The 14,708-nt window shown below is 43.4% G+C and overlaps 1 protein-coding gene across 5 annotated transcripts in view; it reads left to right on the top strand.

Annotated features, from left to right (window-relative positions):
* LOC138672487 (uncharacterized) overlaps positions 1-14,708 on the top strand; it is a 210,263-nt gene that overhangs the window by 174,132 nt on the left and 21,423 nt on the right. For 3 of the 5 annotated variants that reach the window (XM_069760509.1, XM_069760505.1, XM_069760506.1), the window contains 2 exons: positions 11,397-11,494; positions 11,592-11,697. The exons of 1 other annotated variant lie outside the window; for it this stretch is intronic. In XM_069760509.1, the coding sequence (XP_069616610.1) occupies positions 11,397-11,494; positions 11,592-11,657 (164 nt within the window). In that variant the 3' untranslated portion in view covers positions 11,658-11,697. The remainder of the gene's footprint in view (positions 1-11,396; positions 11,495-11,591; positions 11,698-14,708) is intronic. One more of the 5 variants, XM_069760507.1, reaches the window with a different exon arrangement.

The raw sequence follows: 14,708 nt of genomic DNA, 5'->3' as shown, positions 1-14,708 counted from the left end.
TATACCACGTCCAATGACTCACCGTGGTCCAGTCTATAGCTTACCTCTTCATAAAAACTGATTAGATTGGTTTGACAGGAGCGATTTCTCATAAACCCATGCTGATATGGAGTTAAACAGTTATTCTCATTGAGATAATCCAGAATAACATCCCTCAGAAACCCTTCAAATATTTTACCAACAATAGAGGTTAGACTTACTGGCCTATAATTTCCAGGTTCACTTTTAGAGCCCTTTTTGAATATTGGCACCACATTTGCTATGCGCCAGTCCTGCGGAACAGACCCTGTCGCTATAGAGTCACTAAAAATAAGAAATAATGGTTTATCTATTACATTACTTAGTTCTCTTAGTACTCGTGGGTGTATGCCATCCGGACCCGGAGATTTATCTATTTTAATCTTATTTAGCCGGTTTCGCACCTCTTCTTGGGTTAGATTGGTGACCCTTAATATAGGTCAAACGTTTTCTGTAAGTCTTCACAAGGTTGGCGCACACTGTTGTTGGTATGTTGGCCCATTCCTCCATGCAGATCTCCTCTAGAGCAGTGATGTTTTTGGCTTTTCGCTTGGCAACACGGACTTTCAACTCCCTCCAAAGGTTTTCTATAGGGTTGAGATCTGGAGACTGGCTAGGCCACTCCAGGACCTTGAAATGCTTCTTACGAAGCCACTCTTTCGTTGCCCTGGCGGTGTGCTTTGGATCATTGTCATGTTGAAAGACCCAGCCACGTTTCATCTTCAATGCCCTTGCTGATGGAAGGAGGTTTGCACTCAAAATCTCACGATACATGGCCCCATTCATTCTTTCATGTACCCGGATCAGTCGTCCTGGCCCCTTGTCAGAGAAACAGCCCCAAAGCATGATGTTTCCACCACCATGCTTTACAGTAGGTATGGTGTTTGATGGATGCAACTCAGTATTCTTTTTCCTCCAAACACGACAAGTTGTGTTTCTACCAAACAGTTCCAGTTTGGTTTCATCGGACCATAGGACATTCTCCCAAAACTCCTCTGGATCATCCAAATGCTCTCTAGCAAACTTCAGACGGGCCCGGACATGTACTGGCTTAAGCAGTGGGACACGTCTGGCACTGCAGGATCTGAGTCCATGGTGGCGTAGTGTGTTACTTATGGTAGGCCTTGTTACATTGGTCCCAGCTCTCTGCAGTTCATTCACTAGGTCCCCCCGCGGGGTTCTGGGATTTTTGCTCACCGTTCTTGTGATAATAATAATAATAATAATAATTTTTATTTATATAGCGCCAACATATTCCGCAGCGCTTTACAAATTATAGAGGGGACTTGTACATACAATAGACATTACAGCATAACAGAAATACAGTTCAAAACAGATACCAAGAGGAGTGAGGGCCCTGCTCGTAAGCTTACAAACTATGAGGAAAAGGGGAGACACGAGAGGTGGATGGTAACAATTGCTATAGTTATTCGGACCAGCCATAGTGTAAGGCTTGGGTGTTCATGTAAAGCTGCATGAACCAGTTAATTAATTTTTTTTTTTTTTTTTTTAATATAGGCCACACAGGGATCGTTAGGTTAATGCATTGATCATTCTGACCCCACGGGGTGGGATTTTGCGTGGAGCCCCAGATCGAGGGAGATTATCAGTGGTCTTGTATGTCTTCCATTTTCTAATTATTGCTCCCACTGTTGATTTCTTCACTCCAAGCTGGTTGGCTATTGCAGATTCAGTCTTCCCAGCCTGGTGCAGGGCTACAATTTTGTTTCTGGTGTCCTTTGACAGCTCTTTGGTCTTCACCATAGTGGAGTTTGGAGTCAGACTGTTTGAGGGTGTGCACAGGTGTCTTTTTATACTGATAACAAGTTTAAACAGGTGCCATTACTACAGGTAATGAGTGGAGGACAGAGGAGACTCTTAAAGAAGAAGTTACAGGTCTGTGAGAGCCAGAAATCTTGATTGTTTGTTTCTGACCAAATACTTATTTTCCACCATAATATGCAAATAAAATGATTAAAAAAAGCAGACAATGTGATTTTCTGGATTTTTTTTTTCTCAGTTTGTCTCCCATAGTTGAGGTCTACCTATGATGTAAATTACAGACGCCTCTCATCTTTTTAAGTGGTGGAACTTGCACTATTGCTGACTGACTAAATACTTTTTTTGCCCCACTGTATGTACACCATACCTTCTATACCCCATGTACTGGTGCGGTGCCCCAGGGTCTTGGTCGTCACAGTGGCATTGCTTTCTTCACGGGAAGAGTGATGTTACGTTTTGAAGCGATGAAGGATATCTCTTTAGCAGGTAGTCACAATGCACACAACATGTTCAAACTCCAGGCCACAAGGGGGAGCTTTTGATCATATTTCATAGGTGACTCCCCTATATATATTGTGGTTTGGAGGGAAAGTGTGGTCAGTTAGTTCCTGGCAGGAGTCAGTCCTGTCACAGGACAGGGGAGAAGGAGTCTACAGGACTGGATGAGCCGTGCAGCCACGAGAAAGTGCTGCAGCTTCTGGATAGAGATTACACGGAAAGTAGGATATTGTTCAGTGAGCGTGAAGGAGAGCGAAGAAAAGGAGAGTGATATCAGGGGAGACCAGCTACGAGCAGGTTGCCTCCGTCTGAGGTGCAGTTAACCGGACCACCGAGGTTGTAAGGGACTCTACGACTTACTGCAGAGACCGGCAGGACAGCTGAACTGCAGGTTACCTGTCTGCCTGAATACAACAAACCAGCCCTATGGCAGACACTGGGTAACCTGAAGCTTGTGTGTGAGCAGGGTATGGCTTTAAACTGCAGGTGACCAATCCTGCAAAGCCACCTGTTGTCCCTCCCTTCTCAGTCAGGAATTTCTTTGTCTCCAGGGTCTGAAAACGTAAAGATCTCTGACCTCAATGAATATCATTAACCAGCCCTTTAGGGATGTTACGAGTCTGGAGTATATAAGTCTTTACACTCAACCCAGCCTGCAGTCCGCAGAGTTTTGAGGAGCTGTACTATGCACTGGGACATCTGGGCTGTGCCGGCCAGCATGGTTTTGCCTGATATGAACTGAGAACATTTGAGTTTTACCTTTTCTCATTTTAATCCCTTTATTTTATAATTACTTTTGTAGCATAGCGCCTACTACGTGTCTTGGGGGACACTCGCTTGGCACGGGATTAACGCACTCAGGCACGGATTTCTTATAAAACACAGTCTCTACGTTTTTTTTACATCAGCATAAACCACATCCTCAGAACTTGGTAACAGCTTGAACACCGTCTGTAACATAGTAACATAGTAACATAGTTAGTAAGGCCGAAAAAAGACATTTGTCCATCCAGTTCAGCCTATATTCCATCATAATAAATCCGCAGACCTACGTCCTTCTACAGAACCTAATAATTGTATGATACAATATTGTTCTGCTCCAGGAAGACATCCAGGCCTCTCTTGAACCCCTCGACTGAGTTCGCCATCACCACCTCCTCAGGCAAGCAATTCCAGATTCTCACCGCCCTAACAGTAAAGAATCCTCTTCTATGTTGGTGGAAAAACCTTCTCTCTTCCAGACGCAAAGAATGCCCCCTTGTGCCCGTCACCTTCCTTGGTATAAACAGATCCTCAGCGAGATATTTGTATTGTCCCCTTATATACTTATACATGGTTATTAGATCGCTCTTTTAATGCACCCCATGATCCTGTTTGCCTTGGCAGCTGCTGCCTGGCACTGGCTGCTCCAGGTAAGTTTATCATTAACTAGGATCCCCAAGTCCTTCTCCCTGTCAGATTTACCCAGTGGTTTCCCGTTCAGTGTGTAATGGTGATATTGATTCCTTCTTCCCATGTGTATAACCTTACATTTATCATTGTTAAACCTCATCTGCCACCTTTCAGACCAAGTTTCCAACTTATCCAGATCCATCTGTAGCAGAATACTATCTTCTCTTGTATTAACTGCTTTACATAGTTTTGTATCATCTGCAAATATCGATATTTTACTGTGTAAACCTTCTACCAGATCATTAATGAATATGTTGAAGAGAACAGGTCCCAATACTGACCCCTGCGGTACCCCACTGGTCACAGCGACCCAGTTAGAGACTATACCATTTATAACCACCCTCTGCTTTCTATCACTAAGCCAGTTACTAACCCATTTACACACATTTTCCCCCAGACCAAGCATTCTCATTTTGTGTACCAACCTCTTGTGCGGCACGGTATCAAACGCTTTGGAAAAATCGAGATATACCACGTCCAATGACTCACGGTGGTCCAGTCTATAGCTTACCTCTTCATAAAAACTGATTAGATTGGTTTGACAGGAGCGATTTCTCATAAACCCATGCTGATATGGAGTTAAACAGTTATTCTCATTGAGATAATCCAGAATAACATCCCTCAGAAACCCTTCAAATATTTTACCAACAATAGAGGTTAGACTTACTGGCCTATAATTTCCAGGTTCACTTTTAGAGCCCTTTTTGAATATTGGCACCACATTTGCTATGCGCCAGTCCTGCGGAACAGACCCTGTAGCTATAGAGTCCCTAAAAATAAGAAATAATGGTTTATCTATTACATTACTTAGTTCTCTTAGTACTCGTGGGTGTATGCCATCCGGACCCGGAGATTTATCTATTTTAATCTTATTTAGCCGGTTTCGCACCTCTTCTTGGGTTAGATTGGTGACCCTTAATATGTCTGTACATGTTGAACTTCACCACAGTCCGTCATTAACCCCGGATAGCATAACACACGGATCCCTGTCCGTTACCTGTGGGCAACCTTCACAGGTTCCTGGACACCTCTTGACCTCAGAGGTGCCCCATACACAATGTCTCTCTTCTAACCCCGGTTAGCATAGCACGGATCCCTTTCCGTTACCTGTTGGTGCCGCACAGGTTTCTCGGATACCTTTCCTCCACAGAGGTATCCTTCAGACGTTTCTCACTCTGACCCTGGTCAGTTCAACACAGATCTCCATCCGTTCCACACATTGGCGTGTGCTAGGTCCAGAGCCCTGCCATGGGCTCTTCAGGAATCCTATACTCTAGGACTTCCAACACAGGCTTCCAGGACCTTCCAGCATAGACCATTCAGGTCCACACTCCAAGACCAAAACATGAACATGTGACCCACACCCTGGTCACCTTATATTCCCTTAACCACTCCCCTGGATGGGAGAGTGTGGATGTGTGGCTAGTTTGTCCCGTCCATCTCACACAACTAGCCTAGTAAGTCTCGCTTACAACTACACCATACATAAACACACTTTTGAGGGACTACAGGTCCCAGAACAACAATATTGCATCAGACTTACCACGCAGACTCCCTCTGCGACACATATCGGCCATTCACAACACTGCCGGACTTTGCCTCATCAGAATTATGCCTCCAAGTGCATCTTGCAGCGCACACACAGCACCCCCTGGCTGTACCATTGGTCACTACACCACATACCTCCCCCCTTTGTTCAACCCTATCAGGGTGGACACATGACACAAACCCGGGGTTCCGATACCGGGAACCCACGTCACCTTTAACTGGCCTCCCCCGCCCCCAGCAGTCAGTTTGTCGGCCTTGGTCTTCAGCCCTTGTGTCACCATCTGTCTTTGTCACCAGACCCTTTTTTGTCAACTCATTGTCCACATGTACCCCTTCATGTGACCTTTCTTTCCAAAGTCGGCTTCCCCGATTGACACGGTCATAAGTCTGACTTACAGTTGAGCCGACCTTCTGGTCTGAGTCTGACCCTTCGCTACTACGTCTGCTACCGGGTCTCCCACCTTGGTCACTCAGCCCTGAGCTAACAGAGGAGTCACTTCTTTGGACTCTTCTATTCTTTAGGGAATCTTTTCGTATCTCCCTACCCTGGGTTGGAAAACGTCGCCATCTTATATTCTGCAGCTGCCTATTAATTTTCAGACGGTCTAGTCTGTAGGTATTTTCCTGTCCTCCACTTACTGCCAACTTTGATTCCCCATTGACTTGCATTGGGTTTCGTATTTCGGCCGACCCCGACTTTTCGCAATAATCGGCCGATTTCACCGGACCCGACTTTTGAGAAAGTCGGGTTTCGCGAAACCCGACTCGATCCTAAAAAAGTAAAAGTCGCTCAACTCTAATCGCCAGGAAGTACTGGTACGTTCAATTTCAGGAAGGGGTTAAGCATAATTGGTGTCACTATATCTGTAAAAGTCCAGCCTTCAAAGTGTATATTTTTTTAACATATGCTGAACCTCCCCCAAAAACCTTCAAATGCCAGATTTTTTTTTCCAGAGCTTTTTCACCCAAAAAATTCATTTTTTTACTGAATAAAAAAATAAGAAATCAATCTAAGTTTACCTCTCACCTAGCCAGATCTCTTACTTTGCACTGATGAGGGTCAATACCCTTAAACACGTCATCAGCAAATTGAGATTCTGATTTGGCTTTTATCCTAGGTCTTATTACAAGGCTCGTTAACCCCTTCCCGACCTTTGACGCACCGTATGTGTCATGAAATCCTGTGCCATTCCGACCTGTGACGCAGCATATGCGTCATGGCCGGATTGGGCTCCTGCAGACCGGGTGAAAGGGTTAACTGTAATTTCACCGCAGGGACAGGAGGAGTTGTACTTTAGCCCAGGGGGGGTGGCTTCACCGCCCCCCCCCCCCCCCGTGGCTACGATCTCACACGAATCCGCAACGTTAGAGTTAGGGTTAGGGTTGGAATTAGGGTTGTGATTACGGTTGTGATTAGGGTTATGGCTACAGTTGGGATTAGGGTTAGGGGTGTGGGGGGGTTAGTGTTGGAGGTAGAATTGAGGGGTTTCCACTGTTTAGGCACATCAGGGGTCTCCAAACGCAACATGGCGCCACCATTGATTCCAGCCAATCTTGTATTCAAAAAGTCAAATGGTGCTCCCTCACTTCCGAGCCCCGACATGTGACCAAACAGTGGTTTACCCCCACACATGGGGTATCACCGTACTCAGAAGAAACTGGACAACAACTATTGGGGTCCAATTTCTCCTGTAACCCTTGGGAAAATTAAAAAATTCTGGGCTAAAAAATTATTTTTGAGGAAAGAAAACGTATTTATTATTTTCACTGCTCGGCGTTCTAAACTTCTGTGAAGCACTTGGGGGTTCAAAGTGCTCACCACACATCTAGATAAGTTCCTTTGGGGGTCTAGTTTCCAAAATGGGGTCACTTGTGAGGGGTTTCTACTGTTTAGGCACATCAGGGGCTCTGCAGACGCAACGTGACGCCCGCAGAGCATTCCAGTAAAGTCTGCATTTCAAAACATCACTACTTCCCTTCCAAACCCCGACGTGTGCCCAAACAGTGGTCTCCCCCCACATATGGGCTATCAGCGTACTCAGGAGAAACTTTTTTTTTTTATTTTCATGGTTCTGCGTTATAAACTTCTGTGAAGCACTTGGGGGTTCAAAGTGCTCACCACACATCTAGATTAGTTCCTTTGGGGGTCTAGTTTCCAAAATGGGTTCATTTGTGGGGGATCTGCAATGTTTAGGCACACAGGGGCTCTCCAAACGTGACATGGTGTCCGCTAATGATTGGAGCTAATTTTCCATTTAAAAAGCCAAATGGCGTGCCTTCCCTTCCGAGCCCTGCCATGCGCCAAAACAGTGGTTTACCCCCATATATGGGGTATCAGCGAACTCAGGACAAACTGGACAACAACATTTTGGGTCCAATTTCTCCTATTATCCTTGGAAAAATAGGAAATTCCAGGCTAAAAAATAATTTTTGAGTTAAGAAAAATTATTTTTTATTTTCATGGCTCTGCGTTATAAACTTCTGTGAAGCACCTGGGGGTTTAAAGTGCTCACTAGGCATCTAGATAAGTTCCTTGGGGGGTCCAGTTTCCAAAATGGGGTCACTTGTGGGGGAGCTCCAATGTTTAGGCACACAGGGGCTCTCCAAATGCGACATGGTGTCCGCTAACGATGGAGATAATATTTTATTCAAAAAGTCAAATGGCGCTCCTTCCCTTCCGAACCTTACCACGTGCCCAAACAGTGGTTTACTCCCACATGTGAGGTATCGGTGTACTCAGGAGAAATTGCCCAACAAATTTTATGATCCATTTTATCCTGTTACCCATGTGAAAATGAAAAAATTTAAGCTAAAAGAATTTTTTTGTGAAAAAAAAGTACTTTTTCATTTTTACGGATTAATTTGTGAAGCACCTGAGGGTTTAAAGTGCTCACTATGCATCTAGATAAGTTCCTTGGGGCATCTAGTTTCCAAAATGGGGTCACTTGTGGGGGAGCTCCAATTTTTAGGCACACGGGGGCTCTCCAAACACGACATGGTGTCCGCTAAAGAGTGCAGCCAATTTTTCATTCAAAAAGTCAAATGGCGCTCCTTCCCTTCCAAGCCCTGTCGTGCGCCCAAACAGTGGTTTACCCCCACATATGAGGTATCAGCGTACTCAGGACAAATTGGACAACAACTTTCGTGGTTCAGTTTCTCCTTTTACCATTGGGAAAATAAAAAAATTGTTGCTAAAAGATCATTTTTGTGACTAAAAAGTTAAATGTTCATTTTTTCCTTCCATGTTGCTTCTGCTGCTGTGAAGCACCTGAAGGGTTAATAAACTTCTTGAATGTGGTTTTGGGCACCTTGAGGGGTGCAGTTTTTAGAATGGTGTCACTTTTGGGTATTTTCAGCCATATAGACCCCTCAAACTGACTTCAAATGTGAGGTGGTCCCTAAAAAAAAAATGGTTTTGTAAATTTTGTTGTAAAAATGAGAAATCGCTGGTCAAATTTTAACCCTTAGGCCGGCGTCACACTTGCGAGTTTTACGGACGTAAGAGCACAGAAACTACGTCCGTAAAACCCGCATAACATACGGCACAATGATTCTCTATGCCCCTGCTCCTATCTGCCGTATTTTACTGATCAGTATTATACGGCTTTCTACGGCCGTACAAAATCGCAGCATGCTGCGTTTGTCACCGTATTGCGCAAATAAAACGTCAATGAAAGTCTAGGGAAGCCCCAAAAATACGGATTACACACGGACCAGCAGTGTGACTTGCGAGGAATACGCAGCGCTGTTAGAGAGAAAAGCTGTCAATTCAATTACCGGCTTTTGCTATCTCCTTCCTAAACCCGACATGATATGAGACCTGGTTTACATACAGTAAACCATCTCATATCCCGCAGAGGGCGCCTCACCGCACATGAAGGTAAATATAGGTCATTGACCTACTTTACCTTCATTCTCCGGGGTTTTGCAGCCATGAGCAGCTGCATTAGCGGAGCTCGTGGCTGCAAAATATTTTAACCCCTTCAGATGGATTTACATCGTTGGACGTTACAGATCTTCGGAAGGTATGTATATTGTTTGTTTATTATTTTTTTTTAGTTACAGATCGAGGGTCTTCAGTGAGTGGATTGAGCGTAGAATAAATTATTACAACAACCTTTGTGATTTTTTCATTAAAATAATTTTTAATAATGTTTGTGTTTTTTTTTAACCCTTTACTAGTATTGGATTAATAATGCATAGGTGTCATAATTGACCCCTCTCCATTATTAATCTGGCTTAATGTCACCTTACAATAGCAAGGTGGCATTAACCCTTCATTACCCCATATCCCACCGCTACACGGGAATGGGAAGAGAGTGGCCAAGTGCCAGAATAGGCGCATCTTCCAGATGTGCGTTTTCTGGGGTGGCTGGGGGCAGATGTTTTTAGCCAGGGGGGGCCAATAACCATGGACCCTCTCCAGGCTATTAATATCTGCCCTCAGTCACTGGCTTTACTACTCTAGCTGAGAAAATTGTGCGGGAGCCCACGCCAATTTTTTCCGCCATTTAACCCTTTAATAGCTAGAACGGCCAAATTTTGCACATACACACTACTAACATTAGTAGTGTGGAATATGCAAAAAAATGGTGATATGAGCTGGTTTACTGTATGTAATCATGTCTCATATCATGTCGGGTTTAGGAAGGAGAAAGCAAAAGCCGGTAATTGAATTACCGGCTTTCTGCTATATCGCGCTGTATGAAATATTAATATATATACATATATGTGTCTACTGACATATATATATATATATATATATATATATATATATATATATAGACAGTATATATGTTTTTGTTTTGTTTATTACACATGGATCCCTTGTATAGCCGTATGTCGGTTTTGCAAGCCTGCGATAAAAACACGCAGTACGGATGCCATACGGATTACTTACGGAGGATGCCATGCGCAAAAAACGCAGAAACACCCTGCCTACGGAGGAGCTACGGACCACTATTTTGGGGACTTTTCAGCGTATTACGGCCGTAATATACGGACCGTGTTTTCATACGCTGTGTGTGACGCCAGCCTTATAACTTCCTAGCAAAAAAAAATTTTGTTTCCAAAATTGTGCTGATGTAAAGTAGACATGTGGGAAATGTTATTTATTAACTATTTTGTGTCACATAACTCTCTGGTTTAACAGAATAAAAATTCAAAATGTGAAAATTGCGAAATTTTCAAAATTTTCACCAAATTTCCGTTTTTATCACAAATAAACGCAGAATTTATTGACCTAAATTTACCACTAACATGAAGCCCAATATGTCACGAAAAAACAGTCTCAGAACCGCTAGGATCCATTGAAGCGTTCCTGAGTTATTACGTCATAAAGGGACACTGGTCAGAATTGCAAAAAACGGCCAGGTCTTTAAGGTCAAAATAGGCTGGGTCATGAAGGGGTTAAAGGCTTGATAATGATTTGTAGAATCGCTGCTTCCAACAGGTGGCGCTAGAGTTCTAGTTCTCTTCCTCTCTGAAGAGGCAATTTGCATATTCAATTTCCCAGAGGACATTGCATGGTGAAATAGCCTCCTCACCTTGGCATGCCAGTGTCGGTACGTCACTCTCCACAAGGAGAAACCTTCCCTTTTAGACCTCTATCCATGTTTTGTATCGTTGTAATTGTACGGAGCTGTTTCCACGTCCTTTTTACTGCACAATGGACTCCGTCAAAAACAAAATCCAATAAACAATGGTGAAATTGCAGTATTTTTTTCACACGTTCATTGCACTTGGATTTTCCCCCCAGTTCCAGTGCTCTTTATGGAAGAATGAATGACTCAGAACTACAACTGATCCCGCAATTTCTAAGGCCTCGCACAATGTTGGGATGGAAAAATCCGGTGGTCAAGAAGGGGTTAATTGCTGTGCAAGTGTAGCCCCTTCTGTGGACCCCCAACCATTACTGGAATTAGTTCTCACACTTCCTTATGTCTCCTGGAAAGTTTTATTAGTGTAATGTGTTGTTTCCTATTCTCTGATGTTATAACTGGGGGGCGTCTTGTGGTCCTGGATATCTGGTGGTTGCAGTAGATTCTGCTTTTCCTCGTGTCTCCGGCCGCCCTGATTTGTCTTCTTTCTCCCATCAGCAGATTTTCCTGTTGTTCCTGTGGTTGTTGCTGTGGTTGTTGGTGTTGTTGTTTCTGTGCTTCTGTTATTACTCATCGCTTTTGCTGTGATCTTTTTGGTAAGTCGGTGTTGGGCGATTTCATGGATAAATACAAGATAGAAATCTGTGGAGGAGACTTAGGATCTACTAGATCTGTGATCTCTTATGTTTCTAGTATCTGAGGAAGAAGAGAACGGAGTCCAGGACTGAGGATCTCGAGATGAACGGTCAAGGAAATTAATGTCTCGCCCCGTCACCCACCCCCGGAGCCAGTCCTGCAGGTGCCGTTATGTTCATGATTATTTTACAGTTTATCTGATGCTACATTCCCACTACCATCACCACTAACATTCACACACATAGCGGTGGTTGTCACATGACTGATCACGTGAACGGTGGCATGCCGGCTCCAGGAGTCACCGGCAGAACTAGTAATGAGGCTTTCACCATGTACATTGACTAACTCCTGGGCCTGTCCAATGCCGGCAGACACTACAATCTGGTGGACACATGTTCTGCTCCTTTCACCTCAGACTCCTGAAGATGCAACATGGTGAAACATGTTGGGGAAGCTGATGCCATTTGTTATATAAATATACAGTACAGACCAAAAGTTTGGACACACCTTCTCATTTAAAGATTTTTCTGTATTTTCATGACTATGAAAATTGTACATTCACACTGAAGGCATCAAAACTGGTGCTTCAAACTGGTGAGCTGAATTTTTCCCCTTCCCTTTTTTCCTTTGCAAACACAGTTTTGATCTTTTTTCGTGCTCCCAATATTGAATTCAAATAACATTATTTGCAGGAATGGAACTTAATTCTATAAGTACATCTGACTTGGATAGAAATAGACGTGATAGATTTGCTTCTATCTTTAACTATACTGGTGGTGATGCTAAGGTCGGAGTCACACTACAGCAAGATACGGCCGAGTCTCGCAGGTTAAAACCAACCTCTGGCACCGGCACTCCGGAGCGGAGCGTGCGGCTCCATGTATTGCTATGCGACCGCACGCTCCACTCCGGAGTCCCGGTGCCAGAGGTTGGTTTTAACCTGTGAGACTCGGCCGTATCTCGCTGTAGTGTGACTCCGGCCTAACACTGCAAATATGGGAGCTACACAAAAGGCATCCCTAGAAGATTTATTCAGGAAACTGGAAAATTGCAAAGGCAAAGAAACGAGATTGTGGTGGGACATGACTTCTTTAAAATCCTACCTGTCTAAAAATCTTATCCCTAGAGGTCTCAGGATTAACAAGAGACCCGCATTTAATTACTCTGAAAACTTTGTTCAAGAGTGGGATCAAACTTTGTCAAGTTGTTAAAAAAAATTAATGGAGATTATTATTAAACATGAGGAACAAGAAATTGCTCCTATTAAAGAGGACATTACAGAGCTTCAAACTGCTCTTAATAAATACTGTGCTTCCGAACATTTTAGCTCCTTCAATCAAAGAATGGAGACAAATTTATTAAATTTGGAGGAAAAGTTAGCAGATATTAAACGTACTAAGCTGCTAAGAGATTAAAAAAAAAGACTTTGAACTTAATCAGGTTTACACCTGGAAAAACTTTCATCTATGGAAAAGAAATAACAGACGCTTCCAATCTCACTACTCCAATTATTATGAAGGAAGGGGAGTCAGCTTTACTACATCACAAGAATCCGCTGCTCCTCAAGTTCCAATTTGAACCATTCAGAGGATTTTTCTGATGCCTCCTTTGGCCACAGTTCACACAAGGGGTCTTATCGAGACAGATTGAACACGGTTACTCCCTCTACGTCAAAAAACGACACAGGAGAGCGGGGAGGAAACATAAACGTAAGGTCTTATCCCCTCCAGAACAAGAGACGTTATTAGCATGCTAAGTAAGGATTTGGGTTTCTGCCCTGTCAAGAGATTCAATATTTTCAAAACTTTACTTGATGTGAATATATTTGCAAGAAACCTAACCCTTAAATGTCATTTTGATCAGCCCTCTGATTTGCATCATTCTGCTGACAATGAACTAAACTCTATGGATGATTCAGTTTTTCGTTTTGGGACATTTTTTTTTCAGGATCTTTTGAATGATAACAGGCTGCGAGATCTGCAATCGCATTCAGTGATTAGAGACTGTTCACTTAATAACAGCTTTCATATGTCTAACCCATTTTTTATCCTATACAATGTAGACCTGTTGTTTTGGATCTCTTTCAGGAACTTATTTAAAAAGACTTAATAGAATTGGATAGAGAATTAAATAATGTTTCAGATAATCTTACTGTACAGGAAAGAAATGCCCTGAGAGACCTGAAGACCAACACGGGCCTCATTATTAGGCCGGCGTCACACTAGCGAGTTTTACGGACGTATGAGCGCATAAACTACGTCCGTAAAACACGCATTACTGTTATGTCTGCTAATGAAAGGTGTAATGAAGGCAATCCAGAGACACAGTGTGCCTAGCGATCCGAGCGCACACAGTGATCTGACAAATACCCAAAAACAAAAGAACAAGCTCTGAGACGTGGAAACTCTGTAGACTGCACACCTGATCCTATCCTAAACACAACTAAAAGCGGCTGTGGATTGCGCCTAGCAACTACCTATGCAACTCGGCACAGCCTAAGAAACTAGCTAGCCTGAAGATAGAAAAATAGGCCTGACTTGCCCCCAGAGAAATACCCCAAAGGAAAAGGCAGCCCCCCACATATAATGACTGTGAGTAAGATGAAAAGACAAAACGTAGGGATGAAATAGATTCAGCAAAGTGGGGCCCGATAATCTTAGACAGAGCGAGGATAGTAAAGCGAACTTTGCAGTCTACAAAAAACCCTAAAGCAAAAACCACGCAAAGGGGGCAAAAAAGACCCACCGTGCCGAACTAACGGCACGGCGGTACACCCTTTGCTTCTCAGAGCTACCAGCAAAACAAAAGACAAGCTGGACAGAAAAAAAGCAACAAAATAGCAAAAAAGCACTTAGCTATACAGAGCAGCAGGTCACAGGAACAATCAGGAGAAGCTCAGATCCAACACTGGAACATTGACAAGGAGCAGGGATAGCAGCATCAGGTGGAGTTAAGTAACGAAGCAGCTAATGAGCTCACCAGAACACCTGAGGAAGGAAGCTCAGAAGCTGCAGTACCACTTGTGACCACAGGAGTGAATTCAGCCACAGGATTCTCTATGCCCCTGCTCCTATTGTCAAGGTAAAAATATATTTATCTTTATACACTTTTGTACTTTTATATACTCTTATGCTGTGAAACAATAAGTTTTTCCCTTTGCTTGCCAAATGCAAA

This window comes from Ranitomeya imitator, chromosome 3 (genome assembly GCF_032444005.1).
Source record: "Ranitomeya imitator isolate aRanImi1 chromosome 3, aRanImi1.pri, whole genome shotgun sequence".
Lineage (NCBI taxonomy): Eukaryota > Metazoa > Chordata > Amphibia > Anura > Dendrobatidae > Ranitomeya > Ranitomeya imitator.
Note: the sequence above shows the minus strand (reverse complement) of the source record. Positions and strands in the feature narration are given on the sequence as shown.